This window comes from Amphiprion ocellaris, chromosome 15, assembly GCF_022539595.1.
Source record: "Amphiprion ocellaris isolate individual 3 ecotype Okinawa chromosome 15, ASM2253959v1, whole genome shotgun sequence".
In the NCBI taxonomy this organism is placed as follows: Eukaryota; Metazoa; Chordata; class Actinopteri; family Pomacentridae; genus Amphiprion; species Amphiprion ocellaris.
Genome location: NC_072780.1, coordinates 22,008,707 through 22,025,371, shown reverse-complemented (window position 1 = coordinate 22,025,371; position 16,665 = coordinate 22,008,707). Strand labels below are relative to the sequence as shown.

The 16,665-nt window shown below is 39.4% G+C and overlaps 1 protein-coding gene across 1 annotated transcript; it reads left to right on the top strand.

The window, feature by feature from the left end:
* The first annotated feature begins 5,635 nt into the window (after positions 1 to 5,635).
* Positions 5,636 to 12,238, top strand: LOC111575783 (cbp/p300-interacting transactivator 3-like). The gene is made up of 2 exons (XM_023281118.3): positions 5,636 to 5,872; positions 9,108 to 12,238. The coding sequence occupies exons 1-2, from the start codon at positions 5,708 to 5,710 to the stop codon at positions 9,828 to 9,830; spliced, it is 888 nt and encodes a 295-aa protein (XP_023136886.2). The 5' UTR covers positions 5,636 to 5,707; the 3' UTR covers positions 9,831 to 12,238.
* The last annotated feature ends 4,427 nt before the right edge of the window (positions 12,239 to 16,665 follow it).

The window sequence follows — 16,665 nt, the reverse complement described above, 5'->3', positions numbered from 1 at the left end:
TGGGCGCCATTGTTGGAGCAGTTTCATCAGAGCATACCATGTGAAAAAAAAACACAGAAAACAAAGGTATTCTACATTCAACAATCAACAAACTTTGGAACAGCAAATTAAAAACATAGTACATCCGAAAATATCTAGTGTAGTCAGAGCATTATGTGGAAATTGGAAATATGGAAATGTGCACACACACTGACAAATTTATGAGGGGTCAGCAATTACATTTTATCAGTAGCTGTGTTTCCATATAACTGTCACACAAATGTTAAGTGAACTTTTGAAATGTTGCAAAAATAAAGAAATAATAACGCTTGTGTCTATTAACTGTATGACAGAAATCGTCGTTTGCTTTATTAAAAAACATTTTCATAACGTTGCAAAACATTTTCTTCAAGTATACGCTACTGTTCAAATGTTTGGTGTCACTTACAAATGTCCTTATTTTTGAAAGAAAACCATTTTTCTTAATGACGAGAACATCAAATGAATCAGAAATACAGTCTAGACATTGTTAATGTGGTAAATGACTATTCTAGCTGGAAATAGCTGATTTTTAATGGAATATCTCCATAGGGGTACAGAGGAACATTTCCAGCAACCATCACTCCTGTGTTCTAATGCTACATTGTGTTAGCTAATGGTGCTGAAAGGCTCATTGATGATTAGAAAACCCTTGAGCAATTATGTTAGCACATGAATAAAAGTGTGAGTTTTCATGGAAAACATGAAATTGTCTGGGTGACCCCAAACTTTTGAATGGTAGTGTACATAGCTACAAGTAGCTACAGTGTATGAAAACATAGCGATGGCTAGCGGTGTCGAGTACAGTGTAAGATCTTTCTAAACTTTGCTAACATTGTGTCAGCCACCATCAGTTACTCATCACACCTGAATAACTAGGGATGTAGGAGCGAATTACTGAGTATACAGTGCTGAGCAATGGTGCAGGAATGTTATCTTTTAAAGTTTATTTTTTTGAGAGACAGATGGGAAACACGGGGAGAAGAACCTGCAGCAAAGAGTCATAGCTGGATTCAAACCCATGACCACTGCATCCTGTTTATGGGTCATCCGCTCAACCATTTGAGCTGCCAGGGCATCCCAAGAATGTATTTTTGCTTTCAAATGTTTTGAAGTGTACCACAGAACATGAACTAATCTGGCAACAAAAGAATATGGCAGCAATATTGGTACCAATCACTGACTGATGTCACTCGGAAATTTCTGTCTCCGAGTCATGGACTGTCTTGTGACAGTACTCACCTGTAACTCAAAGCAGCTATGTCCTTAATTATGATCAACTTTAAGTCTTAACAAAAATAAATAGGTGCGTTTTATGAAAATTCAGCCCTGTACAGTTGACATGAATAGGGAAACTACAGAAACCAAAAATTGTAGGCTGTAAACGTTAATTTCTGGTGTAAAGTCAGACATTTTAACATGGGGTTCTATGGGGATTGACTCACTTTTGAATCCAACTTTGAGTGGACATTTGAGGAACTGCAGTTTTTGGCATGCATGTGTTGGTGTCATTACACAGCCCACAGGGTTGCAGCTTGTTACTAATTAGATAAGAAACATACTCCTTGGTGTAATGAAAGATAGGGTGTTTGGTCGTGTGTCATGCAAAAATATGAGGTTCCATAGAAAATATGATGTAATATACTGCTATCTTTATATTACATCACCTGGGTTGTGTTGTTGCACATCGTAATTTCTATAAAAATCACCAGGATATAACCAGGATTTCTTTTGGGGTAAAGTTAGGTTTTTCCCATGTTACTGTTCTGTCAGGGTGAAGTTTCATATGGAGGGAATTAAGATGTGTCATCATGTTTTGGCTTTGGCTGCTACTGGGCTTGTGCAACACTGCTTCCTAAGAATAACATTTATATACAACAGAGTGGTTTTTGCCTGATCATTTCTGAAGGGTGTGTAATTTCTGCATTGATTGTGTTTATTGGCAGTTGTTTCTTCCAGTCCACATGGTTGTTCATTTTATAGTAATTGGCATACAAGTACAGTCACATTGCATTTCTACTTTATACACTGGGGTTATCGTGACAAAGCTGCCCCAGTAATTATTTTTAGATTAACAGTGGATCAAATGACTGTGTCCATCATTTATTCCTTAAGTTCAAGTAACTGACTTTACTAACATGTGCTGTACATGTACATGAAGTTATCAAAACTGTGGCTGTCAAATCAGAAATCAGCTCTTTAACTTCAAGGCTTCTGGTTAGTTATCGGGTGCCTAGGGAAAACTTGCCATGTGCAGTGGCCAGAAGGGGCAGTTTGTCTTGTTTGTTTTGTTTTTGAAAGTTTATTTTGAACATTTCAACATAAAAAGAAAAAAGCAAGAAAAGACAATGAATAAGTTGCTCAAAAAGGAGTGGGAAGAAGTCAAAGCTTATCTAATCCCACCCCTTCTCCTTACATAATGATTGCAAATCCATTCATTCTGCTTCTTCAAAATGCTACCACTCATAAACAGTTAAAAAAAAAAAAATAATAATAATAATAATCATCATCATCATCATCATCATAACAATAATAACAATAATAGTGTACATGATTTAGAATAAATATACACCAATATGTCCATTTACATTCATACAAAGGGACCTAACAACAGCAAAACACAACAGAAAGCATGAATAAAGAAAACTAGTTATTGAAGGAATCAGTAATTATAAACAGTAACCTGTGCATACCCAGTGATTGTCACACCCCCACTTCATCCCTGTATTCTGTGAAAACATTATCTTTGTATTTAATTTTAAACTGTTGCATGTTTGGGCATTAGTTTGTCTCCTCACCCAAACTGTTCCAGAGTTTTACCCCACAGAATGAAATACAGAATCTTTTTCTGTTTGTACGGATTTTGTTTATTTTGAAGTTGTATTCTTCTCGTAAATGATATCCCTCTTCTCGATCCCTAACCAATCTCTGTAAATTTTGTGGCCAAACGCTACTTTTTAGCTTTGAACATGAGTGGTGCAGTTTGGAATTTGACTATATCTGTAAATTTTTATAGTTTTGACTGTATAAAGAGTGAGTGAGTGTGATCCCGATGGCCAACATTGTGAATAACCTGTACTGCCTTTTTTGAAGAATAGTTAATGTGTAAATTGAACTCCTGTAATTATTACCCCAGATCTCTACACAGTCATTGAAATATGGTAAGACAGCGGCACAGTATAAGATGTGTCGTGGATTACGGTCAAAAATATATGTTGCTTTATTTAAAACTGAAATACTTCTTGAGAGTTTAGATTGTATGTGTTTCATATGTGGTTTCCAACTGATTTGCTCATCTATTATCACCCCAAGGAATTTAACTTCATGAACCCTTTCAATTTGCACCTCATCTATCTCTATTTGTACTTGTTCATTAATTCTGCAATTTCCAAATAAAATTATTTTTGTTTTAAGTTGAGTTATATTTCTGTCAAACCATATTTTCAGTTTATTCATTTCTTTAGTGACTTTTTCCAGTAATTCATTTAAATTCTCTCCTGAACAGAAAAGGTTCATGTCATCAGCAAACAATACTATTTTCAGAATCTGTGACACCTTGCAAATATCATTTATATACAAAATAAATAATTTAGGGCCCAACACTGATACTTGGGGGACACCGCAAACTATGTCCAAACCTGCTGAACAAACATCACCCAATTTAACTATTTGTTGTCTCTTCTGTAGATAGCTTCTTATCCAGTCTGACTTAATTTAGGAAATCTGCCATGACTAGAAGAAGCTATTAATATCCACAGTAAACCTTGATACCTCACTGCACATCGTACTCATCCTAGAATCTCTGCACTGTGGTCTAAGTAGGTTTAAGGTTGATTTTAAAGTATCAATTATCATATAATCATAGCACAGACCGTTAAACGCTACATGTGTCAGCCCACCCCTCAGGTGAAACCTTGTGGGCAAACATTAAGACTGTTGGAAATGATGACACAGCCCACGTTCGCTTCATGATTGGGTCATATCAATTGGTACATGTTGTTCTCTAACTCGTCATGCCTCTTTCATCTTACTCTTTGCCAGAAGAGAGCAAAGGCATCCGCCTGTGTTACTTAGTGATAGCAATCGATCCACCTTGTTGTCTTTCCAAGCAAAGAAATATGTGGTCTCTAAAGACTGTTATACTTTCTGTCCATATGTATACAAGGATTCACATCACATACATTTTTTCATAAGTTCATAAGTGTCCTCGTGGATCTCCCCAGTACACACTCAGTTTTATGTTTGTGCAGGTGACTATGCCACAGGGTAATAATGCACAGGCTCGACAGTAATGTGCATGCACAGAATATGTAGATACGACACACTGTGCATTTATGGGACAGAGTCCTCCAAGAGGAGTCCTGTGGACTAGAACAGTAGTATAATAGCAACAACTACACATCATGTGGTGTCGGCAGCTGTTCAAGTGTGTGTCCACAAGGCACTACTTGCCATTGCTGTTTTAGTTCTGTGTAATGTTTTACAACTAAGCAACTCACCCTCTGCACACACACGTGCCCAGCGTAGTGAATAGTCACGTGATACGTTTTCAGGTGTTGGCAGGGACAGAGATTATTTCTGACACATTGCTAAAACATTGAGGTTGTTTAGGTTTAAAAATCTGGGAATGATAACATTTTTGTGTGGACGTAGTGTGTCTTATTTTTGCAGATATTAATGTAAACTTAATGTCTTTATTTTGTTTTGCTGTGTTCTTGTTTCTATTCTTTCATTCTTAGACTTTTCTTTGTTGGCAATTATTAGTCTGGTTTACTCTCTGTAAAGCTCTTCATACACTCTGTTTAAGAATAGCGCACTATAATTGAAGTTTATTGTTATTATTATTTCACCATAATACACTTTGCTATATACTGAACTGGTACTTCTCAGTGGACATATCGAAACATAGCAGATGAATTTAATGCACGTAATCCAAGGAAGACTCCATTTGGCTTTTCCGTGGTGGCAAAGGTGGTTAAAAAGTTTAAAGAAATGGGCAGTGTCATGGACAAACCCTGGTCTGGATGACCAAATGTACCTGCCAAAACTAAACAATTGTTCATTGTTCTAAAATTTATGCTAGCCCAAAAAAATCACTTCCCTAACCCTAACCCTATCTTTCAATATGTCCATCCTCCACCTCCACTGAGAAGTACCAGTTCAACTCTTTCTTCTTTCAACAAAGCCATATTTAATCTATAGAGGCTAAAAAATTATAGTACTGGTATTTCTTCTTAGTGGATGTGAAGGATGGACATATCGAAATAAAGGGTTAGGGTTTGAATCTATTACTAAAGCATATCATGGCAGAATTTGACCAATTCTTTAGTTTCCAGATGTTAGGGACACCCTGTAGATCTACTACTGGACAATTGTGTAAAACACCTCGAGCAAATGAATTTTCTCAGCAGCTTGAAGTGCTTGTGCTGGTGCCTTCAGCCTGAAAAACCCTTCCCGCTGCTCTTTAAACAGAGAGTGAGGATCATGACTAATAATAGTGTGAGGGTAATGAAGGCAGGACGCAGCGCGGCTGAGCAGGTCTCTGCTGCTCCGCTGGATCACTGGAGGTAGTTAGTGAATGTTTCTTTGCACAGTGATTAAGGGGGAGGACCAATGGCAACAAAGGAGACGGAGAGGACGGTGGCTCCTCCTCTCCCTATCTCTCTCTCTCTCGCTGTGTGCTTTATAGATGTATATAATCCCCGAGTTGACCCAGAAAACAAACTCCTCTGACTACCGAGACGCCGCAGAGTTTGAATCCGCCGCAGGGCTGCATGTAGCCGGAGCATCAGCTGGAGGAACGAGCCCGGCACCAATCCAACTTCTCCGAACGGATTCCACATTAATACATCGGGTAGGTGTCGTCTTCCGTTACTCTTAAAACAGGTAGAGAGGCAGCACTTCCCCCTTTGTCCCGGAGACTATTTTCTTATTTCTGGTGAAATGATAAAAGCAGGCGGCCTGGATGTGTTTACATGCGACGGATTCACTCCTGGTCCACCTTGTCAGTGTGTTTATCTGCTATTTAATGAGGTTTGATGGCATCGAATAGTATAAATAAACCGATGATAGAGAAAAAAGAGCTTTCATGCGTGTGTACTAAGAGCAGCAATTATGAGGCAGTCCTTCCTCAGACTGTCTATTTACAAAGTGTAATTTGGCCGAATGATAATCCAGATCCGCATTGAAGCTCCACAGACTGACAGACAGACAGACAGACAGACAGGCTGTAATTAGGTAACACAGGAGCACAGGACTGTAAGGATTTGGGCTATTGAGGAACGTGTCCTGTTTTATCAGCACTGAAAGGGCTGAATGGCCACAAGCAGACAGGAGCAGCAGCACGGTTGGTTTTGTGCTACTCGGAAGCCTGAAATTGTGTTTGTTTAGCCACAGTCGTTTCATGGCTCGCTCTGTTTTCCTGATCATCCCATTTAGAGGCAACAGTCTCATCCAATTTAACAAGCCAATCACGCTGCAAAAATGACAGATTCGCCAAGATCAGGGTCAGTTTGGCACGGGGAGGTGATCTCGATGCGAGATCTTTTGTAACGCCTGTGAAGGCAGAGGCAGTGTGTTGTGTGGTTGTGTGTTGATAATGGGGGGAAATAGGTGTGTGTGGTCTGGAGAAGCATTCCTCTGCGTCCTTTTGGCTGCAAGGGTACTGCTGCCCTCCCTCGTCAGAGAGATATCCAGTGGTAATTCACTGATGGGGTAATTTTGGAGTTTTTTTTTTCCTCCCTCACAATAATTCCGTGACTGGAAGCATTCAAATTAGGAAACTGTGGAGGAAAAGGAGAGGGGTTTTCACATTGGAATGAACATGTTTTCAGTTTTGTTTGTTTTAAAGGGACGCTCATATTGCTTAGTATTGCAATTTAGTAAAATAAATTTAAGAATGGTCTTAAATGACACCAAAGAGACTGAGATAAGTTGACTTTTTGGCAAAAATACGAATCCTACATTTCCCACAATACAACCTCACAGAGGTGCTTTTGTTGTGTTGTCATCATGTGTAGCTGCCTGTTTTCTTGTGCTGCTACCTTAATCAAGAAATATACACAGAAGGATATAGAAAAAAGCGAATGATAGCTATCAAGATATCAGTAATAATTGGTTTGTGTCATTTGAACAAAGTGTAGCAACTTTGTCTTAGCAACTACGTGTTTAATGCAGCGCTGTATCGGTCAAGTTTCACTATTTACACTACTGTTCAAATGTTTGGGGTCACTTAGAAATGTCCTTATTTTTGAAAGAAAAGCAGTTTTTTTCAATGAAGATAACATAAAATTAATCAGAAATCCAGTCTAGACATTGTTAATATGGTAAATGACTATTCTAGCTGGAAATGGCTGATTTTTAATGGAATATCTCCATAGGGGTACAGAGGCCCATTTCCAGCAACCATCACTCCTGTGTTCTAATGCTACATTATGTTAACTAATGGTGTTGAAAGACTAATTGACAATTAGAAAACCCTTTTGCAATTGTCTTAGCACATAAATAAAAGTGTGAGTCATGGAAAGCATGAAATTGCCTTGGTGATCGCAAACTTTTGAACAGTAGTGTAATTATTTTCAACACCAACAACAAACACTGTTTGATGTGAGATGTCTGTGTTATGTGATGCCTTTTCTCTGCATGTAGATACATTGTAAATGATCATAGTCCTAGTTATGACTTGGATGTTGACAACTCCAGTATGACTTGAACATGGAATCAGGACCTTCCCATTACCTCTTAAGGCTATTTCATGATTTCCACGTGACTCATGCAGTCTTTCGAAGTGTACAGTTGTAGTTATACATGCAATAGGTAGCATCAGATGGTTGCATTGTCTCTCATATTTAACAGAGAAAAATACATAGATCTGGTTGTAGCTTTGCCCTTTTTTGATAATATAGCAGTTTTTCATGAGACTGTAGCACAGTGTCAATGTGATTGCGGACACATTGGGCACAGCGTAGAATTTCTGAAGAACTTCCTACTGTGTTGGGGCACTGTTGACGTAAAGCATGTGCCGACCAAAATACCTCTAAAACCTGGCAGCAACTACTTCAGTTACAACACTGCTATGCCATTGTAATTTACCGTTACAGTTAATGTCTCGTACAGTTTCTCCTGACAACAAGTATTTGTTTAAAGCAACATTTGGTTTGATGGCACTTGTGTAGTCACCATGCTTGTAGTACTGACAGCCTCCAATTTTGGCCAGCACATGGATGTCCATAGAATGGTCCACATAGACTCTATCAGACATTGGTGGAATGAAAAAAATGCACATTTCGCAGACCCTTGTTAGTATGCGGAGAGCATGAATTGACCCAAACTGCTGCATTTCTCAAACCCAACACCTACAGATTGTAATGTGAACTTTTTGTCCGTTGTTTCATGTCCATGCTGAGATAACCCTGATGACTTCACCGGGGTCAGAATGGGTGATATACCAAATTAATTGGATTTGTCAAAGTTTTTGTTTTTTAGTTATGTCTAAAATGGACTCGTTCAAACGTGCATGGAAAGGCTACTTTAGTAAAAATTGGATACTTAGCATTAGCCATCTTGCAGTTTCAAAAATGAGCCTAGCAATAAATTTAGCAACTTTATGGACAAACGTCAGCTACTTTCCATTGAAGAAAGTCACCAATACTGACCACTGAACGTCAGGTCTTGCTTCTCCACTATGGGCACACTTCTGTCTGTGTTTGCTGTTTTAGTGAATGATAGATAATCAGCACATTTATTTCACCATACAGCGGCTAACATAGATATGAATGAGGTGCACATACACAGTGCTGCCAAGGACCCACATGGAGTCTTTGCACTGTGTGAGGGGAAAAATAAGGCATTCTGTCACTTCTAACTTTCTGCCAGAGAAATCATGTATTAAAACTTTAGAAAGCTCCACCAAACCTTAAAATGTCTTGTGTAGCTGTTGTTACAGCTTGAGTAGCCCTCTTTGTAATCAGTAAAAGGTTAACTTTATATGTAAAGTGGTGGAGTGCCCCTTTACTATATTCATTTTGTTATTACTATAGGTTGTATTAAAAGTCTAATGTTGGTTATATGTCTACAAATATGTTTATTAGGGTGACCAAGCAGCCATGGCTGAACACATGATGATGCCTATGACCCACGGCTTCAGGATGGGCATGAATGGACCTCCACAGCACAACGGGCAGCCCGGCCTGCGCAGTCTGCCCAATGGCCAGGTGATGCACTACGGCAGGAACCCTCAGAACAACATGGAGGCTGCCATGAGACAGAGGCAGGGCATGGTGGGACCAGGAGGCATGGGAGGCCCCGTGAACGGAGCTCCCATGGCCAACCACCACCACCAAATGATGTCTGGGAACATGATGTACAACGGTCAGGGCCCACAGCAGCAGCATCACCACCACATGCACCCGCAACAACAGCAGCAGCAGCAGCAGCAGCAGGGTGGTCATCCGCAGCAGTACCTTCCTGGTAACCTCACTTCCCAGCAGCTCATGGCAAGCATGCACCTGCAGAAACTCAACACTCAGTACCATGGACACCCACTGAGCTCGGCCAACGGCCACCACCTACCCAACGGCGCTCAGTACCGAGTTGGCCCGGCCCAGCTTTCGAGCATGCAGCACATCGGTGGTCCTTTGGGCCTAAACGGCATGGACATGGATCTGATCGATGAAGAGGTTCTTACTTCACTGGTGCTGGAGTTTGGTTTGGATCGTGTTCAGGAGCTGCCTGAGCTCTTCCTGGGACAGAACGAGTTTGACTTCATATCGGACTTTGTGTGCAAACAGCAGCCAAGCACGGTTAGCTGTTGAGCGAAGCAGCAAGTAGCTGGTTTGGCTTGTTTGGACTGGACACCCCAAAGAATGACTGAGTGGCCACAGTAGCACAGCGAGAGGAGACAATCTCTCTGTTCTGTTTGGGTGTTTCTGTGTCTGTGTATATGACAGAGTCTAGTACGCCTTCACACTGACCTGCCTGCGAGTTGATGAAGAATTGTAATGAGCGAAAATGCAGAAAAAGCGCCAGGTTTCTCTTCTTTGAGCTGGTGCCAGTAAGATCTGTCGCCTTTGGCCAAATTGAGGCATCCTGATGCAGCGGGCTCTGTCTGTACCCATCTGGCCCACAGCACATGTGCCTACAGTGCCAAGGCTTTTGGATATTTGTAAATTTAACAAACACAATGGGGGAAGGCGACCTGAAAAGACTGTCCATCTGCATCTGCTAGATTCTGTGGCATCTCTAAATGTATTTTATCTCTGATGACACCTTCAACTAGTAGCAGAAATCTTACAAATTTATAAAAGCAAGCCCTTTGAATTTGTTTATACAAGGATGAAGGGATTTAGGGAGTAGAGAATGTTTTTTGTGCATATTGAAGGCTGGCTCTTCAAAACCAACTTCCTACAAAAGATGACATTACTTTGAAGAGCAGGAGAGTGAAGTTGTGTGGCATTCCTGGGTGACATGATGGGTTTATCTTAGACAGTTTGGGTGAAGTGTGCCACATCCATTATTTAGCTTTCAGTGTCATTTGCCTGACTGATAAAATCTGCTATCATTAAATGTTTCACATCTGATACCTGCAAATTAACTGCGACTGAATCACTGGCAAAGTAGCACATAGCTTAAACAAAGCTTTTATTGTAAGTCTCACTGCTCCATGTCAGACATCATGTGATCATTGCAAGCAAATCCTGGGTTACTGCTTTATAGAAGTGCAAGAATAAGAAAGAGCATAAAGGTGGCTTGTTGCAAGACTCAAGACAAGTCAAGGAAAAAAGCTATCAGACACTGGTCTAGAGTGGAGGTGTGATTTTTTTATTATTTTATTTTTCTTTTCTAAATCAGAATTGTTTAAAAAAGAAAAAAAAAGTGTGTGATTGCCGACTTTGCATCTGTGTTATTTGTGTATGTCTGTGCAGTGAGGCATTTAAATCCCCACCAAATGGCATCCTCCTACCTAAAACCATCGCCCTGGTGTGCTGAAGCTGACAGAAGGCTGTGTGGGGAGATAGACTTTGGCATGTGGACACAATGTGTGGACACAGCACTCCCTGGCAGCACTTAGTTTAATCATTATTTAAATCTGCCACTACCTGTGGCATTGATTTCATTCGGCTGGAAAAGCGAGCGAGCAGCAAAGTTGTTGTTTTCGCCATAGATTAGCTTACTCTGCTGCTTTTCTACTGATTAGATTTAAATTACATGTTCTCACACGCTTGTCTTAATTGAGGTCGGCTTGCACATTCTCCAGTGACTCAATAATTATAAAACGGACATGTTCTATGACGCTTACTTTCTTTTTTTTTCTTCTTTTTTTTTTTTTTTAGTGCAGTTGGTAATTAAGTTTTTGTCAAGGTTGCTGCTTTGCTGCTGCAGGCCAGTTGAGTGAGAAGTTCCTGCACTTGTATTGCTATTTGTGGAGTTGTCAGAGGGCTCAGGGCCATGCTGGTGCACTGTGTTAATCTGTTCCAATACAACTGTGCTGCTGTCCTTGTCTCTCTCTGGAGATCTGCCATCTCCACGCTCTCGAGTCAAACAATGGGCATTGAAACGCTGTTGTAAAGGCAGAAAAAGTGCCAGCGCAACTTCCTGCTCTGTTTCACTTTCTGCCTGGCAAAACTGCAGCCAGACAAACTCACAACCTCACAGTTAAAATGGAAAAACTTCTGGCCTTAGTGAGACAGTGGCCTCTGATTATGCTATATCAATAAGCGCAGCCTTCTTGTGTGTTGTATCTTTGTACTGTAGACTAGAGGTGAAGTTGATCTAGACACATTTAAGGTACTTTTGAAAAAAAACATTGTCAGATGTAAATGTAAATCAGTGACTGATTTTGATGTGTTGACAAGAGATTATATCCTACATTTTTACAAACAAGTGTGTAGATACAGTATACTGATGTTTTTGGGTGCAGGGCCTGAAGCTTTAAGACCAAGTAGACTGCATGTTAAAGCAAGCGTGACGGATGCCACCACTTTCCCACAAAGCAGCTGAGAATGTACAGTACAACACTTTGTGGGAACTTGTCTTACGATGGTAGATAAACGTGTGAGATTGTACTCCTTGTTCCAAATTACACATCATTCATTTGGGTAACCCCCACCCTCCCCATCCACCCTCCTCCTCCCTTCTTACTTCCCCCAAAGCTTTTGTAATGTTATTGATTCTATTTTAAGAAAATGTATTTATTTTCAAATAAAATATTTATTTAAAGAGCTGTTTTTATTGTATGTCAGTGATTTCTAAAGCCACAGAACCACAGTGTCATGCTATTAACTTGGATAATATTACTACATCAAGCTCTTAGTTGTGATAGCGGTTTAAAGAGAGGCCTTGAGACGCTGTTGATTTGTCTTATTTGCCTGAGTTTCTCTCTGTTGGTTTTAAACATTTCCCCACCCACAATAGGTGATGAGCAAACACAAGTGCAAAGTACAAACTACATATCCTAAACAGAAGTGAGTCAGCACTCTGTCAACACAGAGCAGGACCCAGTAATATTATTTTAGCTCCCTGTGTGTTATATAATTGGAAAATTTAAACTTTCACAGCTTCTAGAGTACAGGACAGTGGGGTGCAGATTGACAGGAGATAACAGTGGCTGTGTTCCATTTGCAACTATTCAGTAGGATCAAATACACTGGTATCTGCATAGTATTTTTCTTCAGAAGGCCTGTTTTCAAAAATCTATCGCAAATTGCTCATAGAAACATCCTCCCACATTGACTGACATTTAAATCTGATGTCTTTTTTCTCCTGCTAGATCTAAATGAAGAGCTCACTACATTTCCAGAGCTGAAGGTTTGGTTGTACCACATTGCTACCATTAGAAGAACAGTTCTGTGGGGACTTGTGGAAAAAAAATATAAAAATAGTCTAATTGAAATTCTAATTAGCTGTGCAGTGAAGTCATACTATGGGACCTGAAATACACATGCTGCTCTACATGATGTTCGTCAAGGCAGGATTTTGTCCTTGAGCTGTTTTTAATGGGTTTTTGAAAACCATTAGAGCCAGTGATTTGCAGACATGCAAGAGAGCAAACCTGTAGGAGGGCACACAGGAGTGGCATCTAATTGGAGGAAATATTGGTGGGGTTGGTCAGTGGTGGCAGAGGGTCACTTACAGGGTTAAATATGCTATCCCAGTTGCTGTTCATGCCCAAAAAATTCAGGACTCACTGCTTTTTTTAAAGTGTGGATGTTAAAAAGCCTTTGTTATTGTGGTTACGTGATTAAAAACAACACCACAATTGACTTTACAAACCCCTCAGGGTAAAACCAACACACACAGGCTTCAATAACACAATGCCAATTATGCTCCCTCATTACACCTGTTGCCACTTACTGAAACACTGTGAAATGTACCAGGAGTGCAAACATCCATTTTTAAGGCAATAAATGACAAATGAATGGAGTAAAATGCTAAAAAAATAAAATAAAATGTGTAAAAATGGCAAGACAGCGAAAACTAAAAGTAAAAAATAAAATATTGGAGAAAAAAAAAGTCATGTAAGTTTTAAGCACATGTGAGAATGCTTTCAAAAATAGTGCCATGAACAGCTGTTAGTCACCATTTAGTTAATACAAAGTCAAATCTAAACAATATTTGGAGTCAGTACTGTTTGTCTTTAAAGCAGCACCGGTTTCCCTGGGATGTTCAAGCTACTGGGCAGGTAAGTTGTTCCAGCATCTTGAAGAAGCTGGGTGGCTTTGTAGGAACCAGACCATCTGCTGCAGAGATGTTTTGTTCCACTCGTGGCTGAAGGTAACTCTTCATGACTGTGGCTGCATGTTTTGGCCTAAACATACCTAAAACATTTGCACAGTGCCCTACGTTGATGTACTGTATAGCACAAGTGTGATTTCCACACCATGTGCAGTTAAAGTGCAATACTGTCTCACACCTGTTTCCTGTTGTGAGTGAAATGCACCGTCTTCTGTATCAATACTTGCAAGTCTAGCACCTTGCAATCGTGCAGTCTAGGTGGATAGACAGAACATATTTTCTGGAAGAAAAAAAAGAAAAAAGACATGTCAGAGCTATAGCCCTTTCTAGAAATAAATCTATTGAAGAGACAGAAATGCTCCACTGTTAGGTTGCATAACTCTGGGGAAAAGTTGTACACTGTGCCAAAGTGGATATGATATTTCATCTCACGAGTCAAAAGGTTCCAATAGTTGACAGAGGTCTAATTTAAAAGGCCTTTCAAGCATCCAAGAAACATATCACTATGAAATAGTATCACAGGTTGATACACACTTGCTAGTTAACACAGTCTTCTACAAAAATCTGAACTTGAAGAATTTTTTCTGTTGACAAAATGAAAGACTGGATCAACATAAAACAAGACTTCATACACTGAAAAATATAATTAATATAGCACCCCCCAAAAGTAATGCAGCATATAACCAATTAGAAGACCTTGGAAAATGAGCTGAATGATGCCAGATGAACGTTCTGCCTTTACCTTGGAAGCCTCTAGAATGTCCCTTTATTGGTCAACATTTTTCAAAGGTTATTAGATTCACACACTTAATTCCATATATTTGAAAAAGCCCATCATCATACAATTCTCAAAAAGCCCAGTACTAAAGAGTGACTGTCGTCCGGTTGTTTTTACCTGCACGGTGATGAAACTTCTGGAGACGACGATGGTGAAGTCCAAGAAAGACTAGATCAGCTTGCGTAGCAGAACAGCTGATGATAGCATTCTTACTGTGGTGCATGGTGTTCTAAAACATCTAGGGTATTCTAAAGGCTGTTCTGCTGTGATTTGAGCTCTACCTTGCAACTGTGACAGGTTAAAAAAATCGATTTAAAATAAATAAATAATCAAAAGAGTATTATACACAGATTAAATAGCAGAACTATACACAGGTTTAAAAGCTGATAGAAGAATTCATGAGTAGTTTAAAAACGAGTTAAAAAGGATTTATAATTCATAATTAACTTGTGGACATGATTGTTACGTTAAAAACAAAAGTTTACAAAGTTTACAATATTTACAGATTATTGCGAGTTTGATGATGCATGATCGATTGCTTTTGTCTGGCACTGTGTTCCCGCCTGCGCTGTCAAGCTCCGTGCTCTTTTGAATAAAGCCAAATGGAGGAAAGACGTGTGTCTCGTCTCTCTCCGGGTTTTTATCATAAAAGTTCCACAAACCTCTCCCAGACTCGTGGAGCAGAGGGCACAACACAACCACAATCTTGGAAAGATGGTTGTAAAATTTTCAGGTGATACTGCCCTTCTTGTCTGTGTGCCTGAGCATTAAAACATTAAATGGGAAACTACACAGACTGGCAACTTTGTCACATGGTGTCAAACAAAACATATCAACATACTACAACATACGACACGTGAACCCTAATCCATGGTCTTGTAATTATTTTAAGAAAACAGACGAAATATTTTTTGACCCCAAGTTAGTGGGCATCGATTCCCTCTGCCTGATTGACAATAAGCCTATTAGATTTGGTTTTCTCATATATGTATTGAAAGTACCTAGCTTTGCTTATTGGTAAAAGCTGACTGTGAGATGTGGCTGTTGATAACCTGTGTCAAAAGGTACAGCAAAAACAAACAAACAAACAAACAAACAAAAAAACAACGTAGCATTCTTCCTCTCTAGGTTCAGGCTTTTTCGAGTGGCCAGAAGAGTTATGTTGATGAATTATTATGCCTCCACTGATTGCATCTTCCTTAATGGTGTATCTTTTTGATTTGGTATTGTGTCAAGTAGACTAATCTCAACTGAACTGCAATATAGGTTCATATTCAAGAAGACTGCACTCAGGCTGGCAAGGAAAATGACTCATCAACCCATCTGACATGTTCTATCCAGAATTGAAATCACTCATCTGGTTGATGTTACCGCACTCAAAGGTCTTTTGTTCCTTTGGCTACAAAACTAAATTAGAAATGCTATATTTGTATGAATCTTGGTTTGTCTTGTTTAGCAGTTCCACAGGAGTGCTAAAATCATTTTGCTCATTGGGGAAAATAAAATATATCTGCTATATATATATATATATATATATATATATATATATATATATATATATATATATATGCAAACTGAGATATTTGTTAAGTAAAATTAGCCGTATACCTGTATACCTGTATATGATACTTTACAGTGGGTACGGAAAGTATTCAGACCCCTTTAAATTTTTCACTCTTTGTTTTATTGCAGCCATTTGCTAAAATCAAAAAAGTTCATTTTATTTCTCATTAATGTACACTCAGCACCCTATCTTGACAGAAAAAAACTGAAATGTAGAAAATTTTGCAAATTTATTAAAAAAGAAAAACTGAAATATCACACGGTCATAAGTATTCAGACCCTTTACTGTGACACTCATATTTAACTCACCTGCGGTCCATTTCTTCTGATCCTCCTTGAGATGGTTCTACTTCTTCATTGGAGTCCAGCTGTGTTTAATTAAACTGATTGGACTTGATTAGGAAAGGCACACACCTGTCTATATAAGACCTTACATCTCACAGTGCATGTCAGAGCAAATGAGAATCATGAGGTCGAAGGAACTGCCCAAGGAGCTCAGAGACAGAATTGTGGCATGGCACAGATCTGGCCAAGGTTACAAAAGAATTTCTGCAGCACTCAAGGTTCCTAAGAGC

Excerpts from the sequence above, each read along its gene's own strand:
- LOC111575783 (XM_023281118.3), top strand. The coding sequence starts at position 5,708 with ATGTATATAATCCCCGAGTTGACCCAGAAAACAAACTCCTCTGACTAC. Across the intron at positions 5,873-9,107 it reads ATTCCACATTAATACATCGG|GGTGACCAAGCAGCCATGGC; the intron begins GTAGGTGTCGTC and ends TATGTTTATTAG.